The following is a 21,121-nucleotide window of genomic DNA, read 5'->3' as shown; positions in this document are numbered from 1 at the left end:
TGGTTGATGTGCAACATATTTGTAATGTATTTATTTTTTGTACATTAATTAGGACGTTAGATTTATAGTTTGAATTGTTTTATATTTTTCATTCCGGGGACTTTTATAGCTGACTATGTGGTATGTTCTTTGTTCAGTGTTGAAGGCCGTACGGTGACCTTCAGTGGTTAATTTCTAAGTTATTTGGTACGACTATATTGTGCAGAGATGTCTAATTGGCAATCATACCTTATCTTTTTTATATAGATATAATTCGGATGCGAGCCTTACTTGTGGACTCAGCTGTAAATAGCTTGTGGTAAAAATTGTGTATGGATAGATAGGCAGATGTAAAGCATTTTTTTTTAAAAGTTATTACAAAATCTTGTTATGAACCGAGTTATTTTATTCCGGATTTTTAGCGACTGAAGTGTTATGTTTGGCAATTTACAGCAGATTTCATTGAGTGTCTATCCAAATGTTATATGATGTGTTGTCAAATCGTACACTTTTGCCTAACCGGTTATTTGGATAATCGTTCGACCGATTAACCGGTTAACCGGTACTTTTAAGTTGTCGTATGAAAGCCTTATCAATAGTACCTTAAATGTACACATATTTATAAGATGTTGTTTGAGTGTCAATTTGACAACCTTTCATCCAAGTCATCATTTTACGATAAAAGAATTGAAGTTTGTCCTTTGGCATTATAAGGCTTGTCTGCGAGGATTCCTGGAGAAGTTTGGCTTTTTAATAAACAAATACACCGTATCAACTATAGCATTTGTACCAACTATAAATTGAAAAATATATAAAAAAAAAAAACGTCTTGATCTCGTAGAATTAAATATGTCTGAAACCGATCATTGTTTAATTTTCTCTTGTCTAAGAAAATAATGTGGAGTGTTTCTATTTGAAATGATTAATTATAAAAAAGACGATATGGTATGATTGCCAATGAAAAAATTCTACACAAAGAGACCAAAATGACACAGAAATAATAACTATAAGTCACCATAAGACCTGTGTCTTTACTTTGTTTGTTTCTTAAAGCATTTTACTCGTACTATCACGTATACCTTGAGTACATTCATATTGATTTATATTTCACAACTTTTGAGGTAGCATTTCGTTCAAAGTAACACTAAACCTTGCACTACGGAGGTTATAACATATAATACATATACTTAGATGTTGATTTAAACAATATTAGATCAAAAACTGATCAATAATGAACTAATTAGTAAAATTTAATCGCACTTCTGTTTAATAATCTTGTTTCTTTAAGGTCCTGCCCCGAGCTCTAATTAATTTTATGTATATAGGATCAACAATAGCAATCAATATACTGGACAATTGATCTGTCAAATTTATAACAATGACGACAATTTTTGAATAAAACATTACTATTTAATGATTTCCATTCAAATTTATATTAAATTTATCACAATTGAAAAAAATACGATTAAACGGTTAACGTTTTTGGTATTCGGTATTCGGTCGTTAGACCGGTTAACCGGTTAATCGTTGAAAACACTAGACTAATATAGTTGGTTAGCTCGTTAACTGAACCGCGAAGTCATTGTTAGTTCAGGTAAACTACCCTCTATTTTAAGAGTCGACTAGTAGGGCAGATAACCAATCTGTTAAAGAAGGGTAGCATACCCGACTTGAAAATGAATTCACGGTTAAGCTAACAAGCAAGCTAACTTATTAATAATATATTATATTTGTTTACATACTCAATGAAATCTGCTGTAATAAAACTGTTGCAAACTAGTACTAGTTTTTATTGGTATAAATATTGACTTGTTATCAGTAAATTAAAAGCAAACTAAATAGTATAGTTATATTAATGACAAATTCTGGAATCTACAATGTGTTGTCGATATCTGTATATTGGCATTGCAGTCATGTTTTTACGACTGTTAATTACGTCTTACTTTAGTGAACATTCTTGCATTCTTGCTTCTTACAATTATCTCTTTTTAAGATTAACTTGGAACATTAGTTATAGAAGGAAATATTGTTAAAATTTACAAAAATTATGTTAATTATTAAAAATTTACTATAAAGGGCAATAACCTCTTAAGGGGTAAACTGACCTTTTGGTAATGTTGAATTATTTTTGGATCCTACTTTGCTGAACATTATTGCTGTTTAGTTTTATCTCCATCTATAATATTACCATTAAAGATGACCAAAAACAGCAAAATTTCATTAAACATTGATAATTAAGGGGAAGCAACCCAACAACTGGTTGTATGATTTCTGAAATTTCAGGGACGATAGATCTCGACAGGATAAACAATTTTACCCATGCAAGATTGGTTCTAAATGCTTTGGTTTCAGGGTTATAAGCCAAAATTTACATATTATCCCCACGTTCGTTCTAATTTTAGCCATGGCGGCTATATTGATTGATTGGACCACAGACCAGAACAAACCACAACATGGCTTAAAAGAAAGACCAACAGACAAAACATGGCTAAATAGAAAGACCAGACCAAACATGGCTGAATAGAAAGACCAACAGACCAGGACATGGCTAAATAGAAAGACCAACAGACCACGACATGGCTTAATAGAAAGACCAACAGACCACGACATGGCTTAATAGAAAGACCAACAGACCACGACATAGCTTAATAGAAAGACCAACAGACCACGACATGGCTAAATAGAAAGACCAACAGACCACGACATGGCTAAATAGAAAGACCAACAGACCACGACATGGCTAAATAGAAAGACAAATAGGACGCGACATGGCTAAATAGAAAGACCAGACCAAACATGGCTGAATAGAAAGACCAACAGACCAGGACATGGCTAAATAGAAAGACCAACAGACCACGACATGGCTTAATAGAAAGACCAACAGACCACGACATGGCTTAATAGAAAGACCAACAGACCACGACATAGCTTAATAGAAAGACCAACAGACCACGACATGGCTAAATAGAAAGACCAACAGACCACGACATGGCTAAATAGAAAGACCAACAGACCACGACATGGCTAAATAGAAAGACAAATAGGCCGCGACATGGCTAAATAGAAAGACCAGCAGACCCAGAAAAATAAAGATTTATGAGCAACACAAACCAAACAAAAAAAAAACAGCCATTGGATCTCAACCGGAAGAAGTTGCATTATTATTACAAAGCAAATTTTAGCAGAAATTGAACCAATAAATCAGTCTTACTTGACGTGAACGGTCCTGTTCAGAATTGTAAAATATGGTATTGTAAATTGTAAATTTGTAATGTCCGTATAAAATGAAATCATTTCTGGAAATACATTTTGGCAATTTTGTTTAAAAGTAACAAGTTTAATCTTCTAGAAGGTAAATAATAGTCGTTTGAGAATGAAATAGAGTGAACATTTATAGATTATACACCATATTTTATTCAGAAGGCTAATTGTAACAATTAATGTTAAGAAAAAACAATGTAACAATTAAATGTTAACAAAGAATAACAAAAGTGTCAAGCACGTGACATTATGCGGAAGACATCTTTGCGCTCACATTTTCACGTTGACGTTTCTGTTGTACTCTGATACAGGAATATGTGGCGATTACAAGTGATAACAACGCAACAGCTCCGATGCCGACAATTTCAAGGGAAGCAAGCTTCAGACGAGTATCCATTTTCAGGTCACTAAGTTCCTGTCGTGATTGGTCTAGACGATCTTCCACACGATCTTCTAACCGTTGAATATGGTACAATGGTGTCTTCACTTTCTCTTGCTCTTCTATCTCAGCTGAAAAAAAGAAGAGTTTAATTATAATATAAAGAAACCTAAATTTGATTCACCCAATTACATTTTCAAGGTAAACAAACAGTTTTAAAAGTTATACGGTGTTAAGATTGTGTGCAATTTAGATTTAGCAAAAAAAGAATAGATATCCTTTCTTGTACACGTATTATGTTATCACTTATCAATTAAACCATAACAAAACAAATGGGTAACATATCAATGTTTTTGAAACAATTACAAATTTGATTTTTGGAACTTTGACCTTATTGAAAATTAACTCCAAGATCAGCTAGGTTGAAAAGTGCGTTTGATTGATCCAGTTGATCCATTTACAACTGGATCATTAATCTATGTAAAATAGAAAATAGATAGCTAGGGCAGGTTTACCAATCCGATATATTCCTACAGGAAGTGTTCTGAATCTAGGAGCAATTACAAGATATAAGTATAATGTGCAACATCAGGACCCAGTACCCTACCATGAATATGCTCCATTGGAACCGGATCCAGATTTTACTTGCTAGTCGTTTAGTAGTCATGAAATTTCTCGTGATTCGAATCAGAACATGTATTTGAACCGCCAACAGGTGCTATCATGTCAAATGACTAACTGGTGAGATTATTGCTTGTGATCTTATAAACCAGCACAGTTACGGCGTGTAATCTTATAACCAGTGCGATTATGGCATGTGCTCTTGCTATTTTATATTTCTGCTTTTATTGTAATTTTAGAAGGTCAATAAAAATTTGATAAAGATAAAGATAAACACTTACCTAAAGACTCTGCTGATCGCTTGGTCCTCATGGCGCATGATGACTGTAAAAGTAATTTTAAATGTATGAACAGTTCCATATTCCGTATTTTTGAAGTGAATATACGTCTGAAGGGTAGTTTTCTCGAAAAAAAATAATTTTTGAGTATAAATCATTAAAATTAAAAAATCCGTAAAATTGAATGCTTTATTTGAGTTTTTTTTTCTGTATCTGTGCGAATCATTTACAAATAAACCACAGAACATTAAGTTCTTAATAAACAGACATAGAATGTTGCAAGATTGATAATGAGACAAGTATTCATTATTATAAGAATGCCAATAAGACAACAAGTATTCATTATTATAGGTCAAAGTACAGTCAATACAGCCTTACGTTATACCGAACAGCAAGCTACGAAGGGCCCTTAATTTAACCAAAAGACATTAGCAGAAGCGCTCATGCACCGAAAAAAAAAAGAAATTTTGATCGAAGAACGTAAATAAAAAAAAATCAATAAATTGAAAATGCCTCCGTGAAATGTGATTATGTGTAGCACACACGTACAATGTAGGAACTGAAACGGTCACGTGTAAAATAACTTAAGGAAGTTAGCTACTCGGTTTCAAAATATCAAAAGCTTGTTAAAATTAGACAGTATATATATTGATCATAGGGGATAAATAAAGGAACCAAACAAAGCCAAAAAAAATACGTCAACGCTCTTGTTAGAGATACAAAAATGTATTAGCAATTACAAATTTTGCAGGAAAATATTCTCTTGATTTCTCATAGCTTTATCATTGACACAAGATCAATTTCTCAAAAAACAATTAAAAAATTACAAGGAATTTATATCAAAGACTTTTACAGATGGCTTATTATTGGACATAAAAGAAAAATGGGGATCAATGGGCATCAATTTAAGGTATTCAAATGAATCAAACCAGAGGATTCGGATAATCTTGCAAACAAACAAAAAACTATGACAAGTGAACATCCTTAAGGTGGTATGGGAGTCTAAAATAAAAATGATAGAATTTGTTCATACTTTGCCGAAATGTAGTATCTATTGATACATGTTAAAAAATATTATAAAAATGATAGGTCACCGTGCATTTTTTCAAGCTACGGGTCGTGACAAAATAACACAATTTGTATGGATTATACAGGAAAAAACACCATTTTGTGAATAGAAATTAAACGAAATGATAGAATTGTAAAATAAATTAGGAAAATATAGCTTTCAAACAATGCTTTGATAATATCAAAAGAAAAGATAGGGTCACCGTGCGTTTTTTCCGGCTAAAATACAAAGTAGGAAAATTCCATGAACAATCCAACAGAAAATGCACTGTTTTAGAGTTACCTCCCCTTAAAATGACAATTTCAAAGTATTTTAAAACAACCAAAAATAATCTACACTTGTACATATATTTATATGACTGTATAAGTTATATTCTTATAAATTGGATCTTTTAAATGTAAAAACACATGAAATATCTGCATTCTTGCATCAAATTTTGCTAATTTGATAGAAAATATGGACCTTAGATTCTGTTTTTTTACAATCCAAGACCCATACCACCTTAAGTGAACAATTCTTCATATCTTACCCCGTCACAGGTGGCGTTGCAAACTGTAAATGAACATTCGTAGGAGATTGCACCCTGTTTTGTAGCTTCCAGTAACTTGAATACTTTAAAGAATGGACTGGTTGCGGTTTTATTGTTACCTCCTGTAATGGTTTCGGTTGTGAAACCTTTGTTTTTTGGAATGATGGTTCCATCTCCACATCTGAAAGAATAAAGAGATTAGTCAAGCAAGTCAAGCAAGTCCAGCAAGTCCAGCAAGTCCAGTAATCTAAAATAGCTTTTAATAATTTATTTGTATTCATGTAGAAATTTCGAATAACAATATTTAAAAATATGTATGGTTCTAATGTTAAATACCTACCCAGCTAGCAGAAATCGGTAGCTTGTTTTACCATCACCACTGACAGCCTTGCACTCGTATGGAATCACGCCTAGGTAGTCCGCTGTAAAACAAAAAAGTTATGACATCAAAGTAGGACTTCTCTTGAATTGAAATTTTAAATGTACTAATTGTTATGCGTTTACTTTTCTACATTGGCTAGAGGTATAGGGAGAGGGTTGAAATCTAATATAAACATGTTTAACCCCGCCGCATTTTTGCGCCTGTCCCAAGTCAGGAGCCTCTGGTCTTTGTTAGTCGTCTTGTATTATTTTAATTTTAGTTTCTTGTGTACAATTTGGAAATTAGTATGGCGTTAATTATCACTGAACTAGTATATCTGTATTTGTTAATTGGCCGGCTGAAGGACGTCTCCGAGTGCGGGAATTTCTAGTTATATTGAAGACCTGTTGGTGATCTTCTGCTGTTTTTTCTATGGTCGGGTTGTTGTCTCTTTGACACATTCACCATTTCCATTCTCAATGTTATTACTGTTCTGAGTCCTGACCCAAGTCTTTAGTTGAGATGTTACTAGGAATTTGTTTAACATATTCATGCAGGACAAATGCTCATTGCTAGTTCTTTAAAAAATAATAAAAGATAGTAGAGTTGAATACATATAGATACTAAACCAGTAAAACTCGGCTGAAATATTTCGGTAAAAAGAAAGTTGTCAAGTGATGAATCAATGTATAAAGTTCCCTTAAAAGATGAGACGAAAATTATTCATGGGATATACGGATGGACACGGGTTAAACAGTATAACCACTTTTTAAAGCGGTGGTATAAAAAGATGCGATACGTTTGCAAATAAGACAACTCTCCACAAGAAACCAAAATAACAAATTGAAAAAAATACAGATTTAGGACCAATTCAGTCCAATAGACATTGTATTTTCATAAGAAATGTGGTCACAAATTTCAGATATTAATCGAATTCCCCAATGGCGTACATTATCTCGAGAATATTGTTTACTTTCACATTAATTATAAACGACATCAAAACTTCAATGTAGTATAAAAAAAAACTTAATTAACATTAGTTTTGTTTAGTTTTGTATCCTCCATTCATCTGCTGATGTCTCGTATGTTAATAGTCTTACCGCTATTGACAGTTAATTTCAACTGAACTTTCTTCGACATAGCAATTGCAGCATCTTCTATCGTTTCACCAAGAATGTCAATCAATTCAAGAGTAGCACTTCCTGTATAATCACCACCAAGAGATTTAACCAACTCGTGTTTTACAGGAAGGTAGCTGAAATAAAAACAAATCAACTCAGAGCTCATGCTAGAAAGTGGTTTAGTTTCTTGTTCGTTCCTCCATAAAAGATCATAAAATAAACATATAGGGTATAACCGTAGCAACTATATATATATGTATACGCCTAAAAAAGTGTACACAACAACTCCAAATACATTTGGAGTTGTTGTGTACACTTTTTTAGGCGTTTATATAATTTATTTATTGTGTACATGTATCGTTACTCGTAACGATCCAGCGCCCTCGTGGGGAAAATCGTTGACTACTATACAGACGTTTTATATATATATATATATCACAGTAGCATGGGTTCGAATCCCGGCGAGGGAAGAACAAAATAATTGCGACAGGTAGAACATTGTTGGGTTGATGTTTAGACGAGTTGTATATACATTATGTACACAGCCATGTATCACCATCATTGATGGCGATCCGAGGGATAAATCGGTTGTTGAGTTGTCACCGACTCAGACGTACTTATAAATTGAATTATTTTCTGTGACTGTATCTTACATTAATTTGTAGGATCCTTTACTATAGATAATTTAGTTGATATGCAATATTAACATCTTCATGCCTTATAAATGTACATCATGTACTGTAGCACGCCGCTAGATTAAAACTGAAAAGGAAAGGTAATACACGGCCACTGAAAGCTTTATTATTGTAGTGCCCAGGTGGTCGTGTGGTCTAGCGGGACGGCTGCAGTGCAGGCGATTTGGTGTCGCGATATCACAGTAGGCTAGCATGGGTTCGAATCCCGGCGAGGGAATTACAAATTTACAGGTCTAACATTGTTGGGTTGATGTTTAGACGAGTTGTACATATATATATATACCTTAAAATCATTATTAGACACAAGAGGAAGAGTCACAATTTAGAAAAAGTAAACCATTATTGGTCAAAGTACAGTCACAAACACAGTGTTTGCTCATACCAAACAGCAAGATATGACAGAAGGACCTCAAAAAGTTACTAAGTGTAAAAACACTCTAACAGGAAAACCAATGGTAAAATCTGTAAAAACAATGGTCAAACCTTTAAAAAAACAATGGTCAAATCTATAAAAAAAAAAAAACGAGAAACACTGATGAACCAAACCAACAAAAAAACAACTACTGAACATTAGCTGTAAACAATTGCAGCGGGTTTACACTTTTGAATGGTACCAAACCTTGCCCCTTATCCGAAAGAGTAATTTAACAAAACATAGAAAGACTCCGTATTAAATGAATATGTGCATACGAATTAAAAAAGGAAATATTATTGATTCACAGACTAGTCAAAAAATTGTACCAGAGGATGAAATTAACAGAAAAGTACAATTTGAGAATTCCCCAAAACTGAAAGCTCATAAAAACCAAAAACAACAAAAAAATCCTGCATCAGAACAAATCATCCAAGACTTATTCAAGGGAAATGATTTAGCGCCATGGACAGTCAAAGAAACGCCATCGTACAGATTTAAATATAATTTTAAAAAAGTCCGTGCACTTTAACGAATGAGTTATTTTTTTCATTTTTAACCCAATGGTAGCTCTCTAAATAAGTTCAGACTTATCATTCGTATTGTTATGTGATCATATTGACAAAATATTTGATTACGATATTATTTGGACACACCCACGAGGGGCCTCATTTGTACGAAATCCTATTGGTCAAACATTTGATTACGAGATTACTTGAACACACCCACGAGGGGCCTCACATTTGTAGGTAAATAAATCATTACACTTACTCTTCATCTATAGTCTTTTTACCCACAGTTTCAGTTTTATTTCCTTCGGCAATACAGGAAATTGTGTAAGTTTCATACTCATTCATTAATGTGCCGTTGTTAAATCCCCAGAAGACTTGTAATTCGGCAGAGTAGAAATTGGACCCTTCTGCTGGAGTCTGTAAAACAACATATTTCATTCAATTTAAAGTTTTATTGCCATATAAACTTTACAGTTTGTGACAATTAACAACAAAAAGAAATAAAAGACAATAAGTAAGTAACTCAATATACATACACAAATTCAGGTAAATATTAAAGGGTCCCTTGTCCTTACTTTCATGGACTTTTATTTATAAAGGATCCTAGTTTATTCATATGTGTTGGTGGGTCAAGTATATATATATATAACTTGGTCATTGTCAGTGAGATTAGAACAATAAAATATTTTCTATGTTAATGCAATTAAAATATGCTCATCTAAAATTCAAATTTGGAGAACAGTAAATGGTGAATGCATTGTCACTCATACCACATCTTATAGCTATTTAGTGAGATAATGTAGCGGTGAATCTAAGTTAGAGGAAATGGAGAATGTGTCAAAGCGACAACAGCCGAAGGCCACCAATGGGTCTTCAATGTAGAGAGAAAGTCTCGCAGCGGGGGCTTCCTTCACGGCTGACCCCTTAAAATGTGTATACATTCCCCATGTATTTACATTCTCAATTTTATACTAGTTAAGTGATAATGGACGGCATACTAAACTCCGAATTATACACAAGCAACTAAAATTAAAAATCATACAAGACTTACAAAGGCCGGAGGCTCCCGACTTGGGACAATAAAAAAATGCTTGCATGTCACAAGCATTTTTTGTTTTGGAAATGTCTTATTCACTATCGATCGTATAATTTAAGCTTAGGAATAGCCTAGTATAAATTCTAAAACTTTTGATAATTTTCAATACGCACCGTTTTAGTCTGAATTTCTTTCTATAGCTGATGCATAAAAAAATGTAAAAAATTAAATCTTAGTATTTTATTTTTTTAAGATTAAGAAGTAAATAAATTATAGTGGCGAATCCAGGGGAGGGTTCTAGGCGTTGAAACCCCGCTTTTCTCGAGGATCAATGCATTTGAATGAAAACATAATTGGAATCCCTCCCTCTTTGTCCTGGGTTGGGAACCCCTTTTTTAAAATGGCTGGAAATGCCCCTGCCTTATTTTATTGGGCCCCATTACAAAATTTTGTTTAAACAAAACGTAAGTATGAAAAGTGAGCGGTACGATTGGTACAAGAAGTTTACTTACATTGAATTCACATGGGCATCCAGAGACGGTATCGTTGGTGTAACACAGATCGAGGGTGGTTTCAGTATTGGTTTCATTAATTGGGTTGAGCGTGACGAGACCTTGTCGACACTTGATCTGTGCTTGGACATATAGATCAGATTTGATGGTCACGTTAGCTCCGATTCCAGAATAGTCATCACTACCGGAGACCTGGCCACAAAATTGTGAAACTAGCAAAGTAAAAATTATAGTATTATTTCAATGTGAAAATACGAAAATTGAAAAAAATATAAACTCGAAGATTAAACATCACTACGATACCATTGAGTTTCAAACGAGAAAAACGGACTGATGCATGTAGAACATAATGAACGAAAAAATATGATAAAACATCAAACAAAACAACTCTTCAAGTTTGCCATGACGTTGCAAGTTTATTGGCGACATAAAGAGTTTGAAATGTCTTTTTCACATTTGTTTGCTCTTGATTGTTATCCAAAAAAAAACGCGCATTAGTCTCATACAAAAGCGTATTCTAATTCAAAATTGTGCTATTTCCGACTTCAAATAATTATTTCTGGACTAAACTTCTCGACCAAAATAGTGCATTGTTCGAAATGATAACAATTTAAAACAATTATTTTTTGTGTTGATAAATAGGTTACTTACCATCCAAAATGTAGCCTTTCGGTACAGTAGATCTGACAGCAACCTACAAATACAGTCATAGAATTAATATAAATAAATAATCAGACCATTTGCACGCCCCATGAATTAAAAAAAACTATAATGCATTTAAATATGAACCTTTTGCTAAACTAATTAACAGTTTCCAATGATAAAATGCATTTAAATATGAATCTTTTGCTCTAGACTAATACATGGTTTCCAATGAGTTAGTCAATCGCTCCGTATTTCATAGACGTTGAATACTAGTACTACACCAAGTGTCTGGAGGATGGTTACATTATTTGTATTTCATAGACGTTGAATACTAGTACTACACCAAGGGTCTGGAGGATGGTTACATTATTTATAGATTATCGTTGATCATCTCACCGAGATGATCAATGATAATCTGTTTATTGCTATTTTACCTATGACGACGTTGTCAATTTCAATGTCAATTTCGTTAGCAACGCCACGTGGTGTCCTTAGTTTCTAGCGCGAGAATCATGATATGAAAATTATCCCAAAAAAGATCAAATGCACAAAATAGCGATAAAATTCTTTATTTGTAAATCAAACAGAAACTTATGTTGGTTATGGCAAATACACAGACAGACAAAACAAATATAACTCGACAGAATTACAGAAAAGATAAAGGGGAAGAGAAAGAGTAGATGCATGTAAGTGCTAAATATTAGATGGAATAATTTCAACCAATGATGAGACTGCATACTGTAAGGGACGATATCAAAAGTTCAATGAAGGATAAAAACTCAATTTATATAGTTTTTTCACTGACCCCCTACCCCCTCTTAACTTAATTTGGGGGAAATTGATTGACCAATAAGAATATATGTAAAATCAAGGCCAATTTATACAAAACTTGCAGAAATTTTACCACCACCCCCAAACTATTAAGTTTTTTTTTATCCTTCGTCGATTGTTTTATGTCGTCCCCAACAGTTTCATCATTTCAAAGGTTCTTAATCATCTAGTCTCAATTGAATTAAATACCCCCGCTAGGTTTTGATTAGTCAGCGATTACTCTGACGTCCAACGGCTGTTTAACCAGACAACACGCTGTTGGACGGCAGAGTAATCTCGGACCAGGTTTTGATTTTGAGATAACCGATAACCAAATCCATAAATAAGGGATTTTTCTAGAGTTGGTATCCAATGTCAACTAGTTTGGGGAACTTTTAAATTTTACATTTTGAGTTTTTGAAAGTGTTCTAAAGTACACAATCGAGGGGAGGAGTGGATATCAGAGATAAACAAATAAAAAATGTAGATCTATTAAATTATTAAATGTTGGCCGATTTAATTATCGAATTCAAAAAAAGTTAAAGACATGAGACTTACTGCTAGCAGTAGACAGGTCAAAATCTGTATAATCAACATTTTGGTACCTGCAAATAAAAAACAATACACCAATCAATTTACAGCTAATTTCTTGAAGCATGTAGGGTAAAACGTTGGTCTACGCAATTGCTTGGTTTGTATAAACGTTTACCAAAGCTTTGTACTCTAGAATGACATATTCAAAATGTGCTGTACACGCATTAGGAAATGAGCTGCAAGATTTTCTACGCTAAGCCTAGTCAATAACACATAAAATACAGGAAAAAAGTGACGTGCCATTTTGTACATTTACCATACATTGAAAAAAACAAATTGAAATAAAGGGTTTAAAAAAAATTATCAATGGATTTTAAACGCCATGATTATAAAAGATAAGATTTCAGAGTTATTAAGACATGCACTTTTTTTTAATGCAAGTTCTTTCCAAATCCTAATGATTTTTTTATTTTTAAACCAGATTACTTTCGAATTGTTTAATTCAAAAGTGAAAGAAAAAGACTTTTTATTGTAACTTTTACATTTGCATAATATTCTGAAGCCATTTATTGCTGCAGTATTTTTTAATTTAAAGGTCAATTTTAAATAGAAACAAATATTTTGCACGAAACAGTAGAAATGCTCTTGCTTCCCATGTTCATGTATAGACCTCGTACATTATTTGTTTATAATACTTTTGCCTTGATTCAAGAAGTGGTGACCAAAATGCTTACTCTTTTCAATTTAAAAAAAATATTCATATGCGGTCTTTAAATGAGTCTTTTAAGAACGTTTTTAAGCTTCCCGAATTGCAAAGGAAGGCATAAAATCATTTACAATTGGATTGACAATAGATAATATAGATTCAAACCTAAATATTTGATTGGCCGACTACAATAGCGAGTGACTAAGATTTCGTAATGGTCACTGCACGTTCTATTCGCGACTATACAATGCCTAGATATTACCTATACAATGTACGTACATTGTCGGGAAATTATTTCAAAAATATTTAAAAAAAAAACATCTTTGCAGATTTTAGAATTGGACTAAGAGACCGGCCCGTCAATTCTCTCGTTTTCGTTTCAAGGTCAAACTTTATATTTTCAGACAATTTAATTGCATTTCAGTTAATATTCTGAAATTTACACCCACCACTTGTTATATTTAATCGTTAAAAAATAAATCCTTCAAATTTTCCAAAACTATCGAGTTTTTAAACGCAGAGGGCGAAGAGGACCACTTACTGCTGTTCCGCAAAAAGGTTGTTAAAAGTGTTGTTCACCCGTTAAAAAAGCTTTTAATACAAACAGCCTTGGTCAACGCTTTTGCAATGGATTAAAACGATTTTAAGAAGCATTCGATTCTTTAATAAATTTCGTTATTTCATTATTTTCCTTTTACAAGAACGCTCAAATTCTGTTTAGATAACAGGAGATGTATAAATTCTTAACAAGCTACTTGACGACAAAAAGGAAACCAGAAAGACAAATTCATATCACGAATACAATTCGAATCGCAAGTTTGTAAAGTTAAAGAAAATAATAGATGGTGTTGTATTCAAAAGAAAAGGAGACGAGAAATAAATAAAACCATATTTGAAGTTAACAATTCGAATCGCAAGTTTATAAACGAAAATGAAATAATTGTTTTGTATTAAAAAGACACGGACATAAAAAAAAATGACCATAGTGACCAAATCTAAAATAACTAGTACTTACGGTGGATGTGCTTCTTTTGATTTCCTTCTGAGTTGTGTGGTCAAACAAATTTCGGCCAGCTTATATAGTGCTCCAGTACAAAAAGTTCATCATGAATTCCACGAGCGGCGGGAAAAGTTATACACTATATCTACAAACGATCTATATTTAAACCTGTAGGTTCAGAGGTGAAGGCAACGTACCGGTTTTTAAAACTGGTTTTAAACTTTTCTTTGTTTTATATTCATAAATTTAATAATACAATATTGTGCATTAAAACTAATTGTGTTTGTATTTAATTTATTAAATATATATATACAGTATGTACGTAATGTGTTTGTTTTACTTGACCCGTTTGATTGTGTGTAATTTGAAAAAAGATCAGATTTAAAAAAAAAAAAAATTTTTTTATCCGAAATATATGGTGAAGTATTAATTTAACAAAATTCTTTTTGAAATAATAACATCGAATTATAATTTCAGAAAAAAAAAATGCTTTCTTTTCCCTCCTTGAACGTTAATTTAAGTCACAATTGTAGAATTCCACAATTAATTTGAATATGAATTACCCCCCCCCCCCCCCCTTGTTCTTTCCCATATTTTTATGATCGGTGCTTTGAACATATACAAAAAACTAAGACATTGGAAAGATAATTAAAATTCAAGATGATTCAGGGTTGTTATTCTAAGTTTTTGTTATTTCATTTCAATTCAATTCAATATTTTATTGGAAAGAGCACAATAGAGGCGTGATCCAAATACAGACAATTATAATATTAAAACAACATATAAATGAAATAATTATTTATTCAAAAATTTATAATGAAATTCTTGTTTAGAGGCAAGATGAAGGACGCCTCCGGGTGCGGGAGTTTCTCGCTACATTGAAGACCCTTTGGTGGCCTTCGGCTGTTTTACTTTTCTCATACCAAAGTTTATGGCAAATTAAAATGTACACATATATTCTGTAAATCTAATACACACCAATATTTTTGTCCGAAGAAACCCTTCGAAGCAACCATTTAACTTCAATGGAGGGTAAATTAAAGGTTTTATTAAGGGCAAATTAACACAATAGCCTAATGCTTTGCGGGAAATTTGGATTCAGAATATGTTTTATATTATCTGCTTGACCACAATATTTTCTTCTTGCCCCCTTAATACCTCTAGCCAATGTAGAAAAACGATCACACAAAAATACGTAGTAAAAACTAAACAAAATGAAACAAATTGAATGATTAAAAGCATTTTGGTTAGCGTTTTTTTTTAAACATTTGAAAATTCTCTTTTGCAACCAATAAGACAAAAGCATAATAATTTGGTTGCGAAACATTATTATAATGTGACAAATTGTCTGCACTACAATGGTTTTCACAGAGGCAAATTCAGGACAGGGGGGGGTCCTGAGATTGGAAACCCCTTTTTTAGCATTTGGAACATATTGTTGGACCCCCCCCCCTTTTTTAAATGGCTGGATCCGCCCCTGTTTCTTTTATATGATTGACAAGATTGGCGTAATGAGGAGAGAGCGTTGACCCTACAAAGTACCCGATATAAGCCATTTTAAATTAGAACGAATTGAATATAACTTTACTTATATACATCACTTTGAGTTGAGCGACCGGATTATTTGAATAGCATGTACTATTGTAGTAAAAAATATTCTTTTTTGTTCACTTGTTCAATTATAAACCACCAAGACTCTTAATATATAATCCTATCTGTCTTCTTGCATTACAGAATTGTTCTGTGTGATTGAAATAGCCATTTGTAAGTGTTGTTCTTTTTCTGCCTGGAAATTAATTCAATCACAATTAAAAGTTTTCATTTCTTTTGATATATAGAGTACATATGTGTCTTTTAAGTATGTACTTACTAATAGGTGAAATTAAATATATATATTTAAAATTTAAAATTGATATTGATATTAAAAGGAATAAATAAGCTAAAAATATTGATAGGTTATGAAGCTGCTTTTCCAGATTTCTTAAATGGCGAGAAAATGCTGACTTTGACTTTATTTATTTGGGCTTGTATAAAAAAAGGAGATGTAGTGATAGTATGATTGACAATAAATCATCCTCTTTTTATTTTACCCCCCCCCCCCCCCTCTCCAAAAAAACAACCTGTCTCAACAAGCCACCCAAGCTACAAATATTCATTTTACTCTTCTGTTATGAGAAATTCAAACATTCAGTGGTACATGTATATTTAAACGAAACATAAGACATTCGTCTCAACGCGACCATTGTAGATTTCGAAAAGGAGCAGGCTAATTCCGCTACAAGGCAACACTCGCACCTGACACCAGTGGATAGGGATTAAGTTGTAAAACTTGTTTCCCAATGCACTAAAGATAAACATGTTTAAAAAAAAAACTCTTCATTGGCTTGCTTGATTGCCTCTATATTGCATGTCGACTCTCGATTTTACTTAAAAACCACTTATATTTGCCAATAATTGTTACAGATTTCACACGTGCTGTCGGAAGATTGTGATGCAATCAGGAAACAAATAATTTGCTATCGTAAAAACTGTCATTATTACAAGTGAAGACATATTGGAGTCTAGAATTAACTATATTTATATATAGGATCTTAAGTACATGTACATGTAGTACATAATAATTGATAAGATATTTATGGTTGTTCGCTGGTCTTGTTTTGATATTTTCTGAAATATTGGGAATCTTATGGTTTTATTCAATCATATCGTGCCTTTACAAATTGCGTCCGCTAATCCCTACTTTTCATTTCATGATAGCATTGCATAAGCGATGTGAAACCCTTTAGAAAATCCTTCAAAATGGTTACTTTTTTATACCTTTTAAAGGACCATGTTTTACGCATGACAAATCTAGAGAGAACCATCTTTCCGCCAAATTTTGAATGGCTTATATCTTTAGAAAAGGACAAAAACATTTTATGTTTATCTGGTGTCTTTTAGTTTGAAACTTCATATATACATGTATGCTCTGTATAATTGAACAAGAGACGTATAATAAATGTAGGACTAGACTGACAAGTTTATATAGGAGGGAGGGAAGTGAAAACCGCCTAAAAATAAATAGGATAAACAAAATTATGTTCAATAATCTAAAAAAATGAAAGTATGTTCTGTTTTGTCCCATTCCCCCTCCTTCGCTGACAGTAAGTGTTTTTGTTTTTGTCTTCTGGCAGTCTGTTTGGCACTTACCAGGCCAATAGGACCATGGTCCCAGAAAATCGAAGATCGAAATAAAAAAATCACCAGTCGTCAGACAAATCCACGTCCTAACATGCTCAACATACTTTACCGGCAATCTTGATCTATTGCTAATATTCAGTCAAATAACGAATGTCAATGATATTTTAAACGTGTTGTATAGCTTTTATCAACCGCAGTGGTGGATCACTGGGCGGTGGGTTCCAGGTATTCAAAGCCACCCCGTATTTGGACTATCAATTCATTTGAATGGGAACATACAGTTGGAAGCCCCCTTTATCTTTTGTTGGGACCCCCACCCCCTTTCAAAAATACTTGGTCCGCCATCGGAACGTATGGATTCCAGGAAATAAATTAACTGCTGTAATTTAACCAGAAAAGAGATTTAAGATGAGATTTATGTAACATAGGAATAAAAGCAAAATAGAAATTATGTATAGATATTATCGTGGTGCAATACTACATGTATGAGGAATAACTGTGAAAAAAGAACAACTTCGAAATATAGGTAATATATGTAATACTTATAACAGAAATATATATAAGAAATCGTACATCTTCGCTAGCCAAGGATTACGATACACTCCCCTCCTCTCTTAGCTTGGCTAACGAAAATGGAAATAGTATTACAGCCTAAAAAGTAATATTAATATTGTATTCATCATAGAAATTTTATAGAATAAGCGCTATCCTCTAAGATACAGAAAAATGTCATTATGTATTTTATTAAAATACAGAAACTCAAGATCCCGATCTAGACCTTCATGAAAATACCCGACCATTAACGGGTTACCGATGCAACTTGCTGACTCGTACAGTCAACGTTGACTTCATTTCAATTCAATATCTAATTTTGTGTGAACAAATTTTTAAAATTTAGCTTAAAATATTTTGCTCTGTTTAAGGACAGAACAACCCAGTTCATTGCATGCTTTTAAATCTGTCGTATGTTGAACTGAGCTTCTATGTAATTGAATCTCCTGTCTGAATGTCGTTTTTGTGATTCCATATATTTAATTGAGATCTTGAAGAGACTATCAAATGTAATATATCTTTACTAACTATGCGAAATTCGTTTTATAAGAATTAATGGTCTTTTTTATAACTATAATTGACAGCAATGTAGTTTGTAAAGGGTCTAAATGTGTCTAAATTTATTGCAAGGATAGCAGTAATTGACGTATTTGACAATTTGAAGCGAATTGTTGAATTGAAAGTTCTGACACAGTACGTTGACCTAGTGCACGCACAATGGCCTGATTAAGACCAATCTTGTCTCTTCAAATGTAAAACTTTTCAACTTATTTTACTGGTCCCGCGCGGACAAATTGTAATGGTCATACTCCAACTAATCATAAATCCTGGATCAACATGCTATAGAGGTGCACTTTCACAAACATTCACAAATGGCATTTAAATCTGATAGAACTAGAGATCGATTAATTGTCAACTGTTTCTATTACAAAACTCAAATCCTGAGTTCATTTTCGGTTGCATAATTCAGATCCTGTGTCCATGTTTCGGTTACAAAAAAAAAGCAGATCACGTGTTCTTGTTACGGTTACAAAATAAAGATCTTGTGTTCATGTTTCGGCAACATTAAAAATAATCAAGCGTGTTCAGGTTTAGTTACAAAATACAGATCACTTGACAACGAAATACAGATTACGTATTCAAGTTTCTGTGACAAAATAACGACCTTGTGTTCATATTTCGGTAACAAAAAAGCAGATCACGTGTTCATTTTTCGGTTATATCACGTGTTCCTGTTTCGGTAACAAAATACAGATCACATGACCATTGTATGGTTACAAAAAGCAGATCCTTTGTCCATGTATCGGTTACAAGTTTAAACCTACCAACTTTCGTATACCTGACTTAGTACAGGCATTTTCTTATATAGAAAATTGTGGATTAAATGTGGTTTTATAGCTAGCTAAACCTATCACTTGTATGACAGTCGCATACAATTTCATTATATTGAAGGTCGGTTGTTGACGTATAGTAATGTTGTAACATCTATATTTATGGTATTTGGCCTCTAGCAGAGTGTTTATCTCATTGGCAATTATACCACATCTTCTAATTTCTTTTCAGATGTTTTGCAGAATTGCATATAGATTCCTTTAGAAAATGCATACATGTATTTCAGAGTTACCTCCATTTAAAATGCCAATGTAGAAACATTCAAAATAACTTCGCTTATAAAATATCTTATAAAATTGTTTTTTTTAAAACAAAGATTAACATTTGTTAACTACAATCATCGAATTTTTTAGCTTGATTGAAAATCTGGACCTAAAATTTTCTGTTATTTAAAATCAAAAATGTCTTAAGACACCCACACTAACCATGGTAACTTAGATTATATAATTTGACAACAGTAATGCTTACAACGTGTTGTTCAAAAGCAAATACTGCAGAAGATGAAAATTATATAATTTTCTGTTATCAATTAACAAAATCATTGTAACAAATTACTTTGCTCTTCATGGGCCTTTAATTGGACGAAAAATATCTAATCTTTATCTTCTAAAACGAATTATGATAGAAAGTTATAAAACACAGGTCAGAGACATTTCATATAAAGTCGTATTGTTTGTATTGCAAGTAAACAAGACTGCCGAGGAAGATGTGTGTAAGCAAGATCGATTTCAGCTTCTTGCTTCCTTTGCAGAAACCAGTGAACTGCTGTCACGGCATATTTTGGCTTATCACATTCGTCTTTTACTTGATGCATGTTTTGAAACATACTGAATATAACCTCAGTATATAATCTAATTCTACATGTTGTACAGTTCATCAATTTTCCCTCATGAACGGTTGATGGTCTGGTAGTTGGGATTCCAAAACTTTTCCTTTACAGCTAATTTCCTAAAGCATGTATAGCAAGACTTTAGTTAGCTTGCTTGCTTTGTTTTCATATTGTACAATCATTAGGATAACACCCAATTAAATTCAAATATTATATATACAGGTTAAACTTTACCTATATATATTGTTTAAAGATGTCAATCTTATTTACAAAGCTTGTATAAACAATTAAACTAACAAAGCAAGCAAGCCAACTAAAGTTTTGATTTACATGCATTAGTAAATTAGCTGTAATATTTTACATTTTTTTCCTTTTCTGTATGTTACTTTCCACATTAATCTTCAACTAATTCTTTATATTTCAGCCACCCAATGGCACGAAACTTTCAATTTATTTTAGCCAATGAAAATGCTATTATTTCACCTCAATTTAAACATAATTATATACAGTAAAAAAGTTTTTGTGATATATAAAAAAAAAGGCAACAGTAGTATACCGCTGTTCAAAACTCACAAATCCATGGACAAAAAAGAAAATCGGGGTAACAAACTAAATCCGAGGGAAACGCATTAAATATAAGAAGAGAACAACGACACAACACCGAAACGCAACACACACAGAAACGGACCAAGCAACAGACAAAACACC

The 21,121-nt window shown here is 32.8% G+C and overlaps 1 protein-coding gene across 1 annotated transcript; it reads right to left on the bottom strand.

Moving 5' to 3' along the window:
* Positions 1-3,369: 3,369 nt before the first annotated feature.
* Positions 3,370-14,562, bottom strand: LOC134694611 (vitelline envelope sperm lysin receptor-like). The gene is made up of 10 exons (XM_063555644.1): positions 14,476-14,562; positions 12,779-12,825; positions 11,417-11,459; positions 10,766-10,977; positions 9,477-9,634; positions 7,578-7,732; positions 6,457-6,538; positions 6,117-6,297; positions 4,522-4,564; positions 3,370-3,750 (listed from the first exon to the last, which is right to left on the bottom strand). Exons 2-10 carry the CDS (start codon positions 12,815-12,817, stop codon positions 3,488-3,490), a joined length of 1,176 nt encoding a protein of 391 aa, XP_063411714.1. The 5' UTR covers positions 12,818-12,825; positions 14,476-14,562; the 3' UTR covers positions 3,370-3,487.
* Positions 14,563-21,121: the final 6,559 nt, after the last annotated feature.

This window comes from Mytilus trossulus, chromosome 13 (assembly GCF_036588685.1).
Source record: "Mytilus trossulus isolate FHL-02 chromosome 13, PNRI_Mtr1.1.1.hap1, whole genome shotgun sequence".
Taxonomy (NCBI): Eukaryota; Metazoa; Mollusca; class Bivalvia; order Mytilida; family Mytilidae; genus Mytilus; species Mytilus trossulus.
Note: the sequence above shows the minus strand (reverse complement) of the source record. Positions and strands in the feature narration are given on the sequence as shown.

What these genes read in the sequence shown, in the direction of transcription:
- LOC134694611 (XM_063555644.1), bottom strand. Translation starts at nt 12,817, where the DNA reads ATGTTGATTATACAGATTTTGACCTGTCTACTGCTAGCA. An exon ending in TGACCTGTCTACTGCTAGCA is followed by an intron (nt 11,460 to 12,778) that starts GTAAGTCTCATG and finishes CTGTATTTGTAG; the next exon opens with GTTGCTGTCAGATCTACTGT. An exon ending in AAAAAGACTATAGATGAAGA is followed by an intron (nt 7,733 to 9,476) that starts GTAAGTGTAATG and finishes TTTTTATTTCAG; the next exon opens with CTACCTTCCTGTAAAACACG.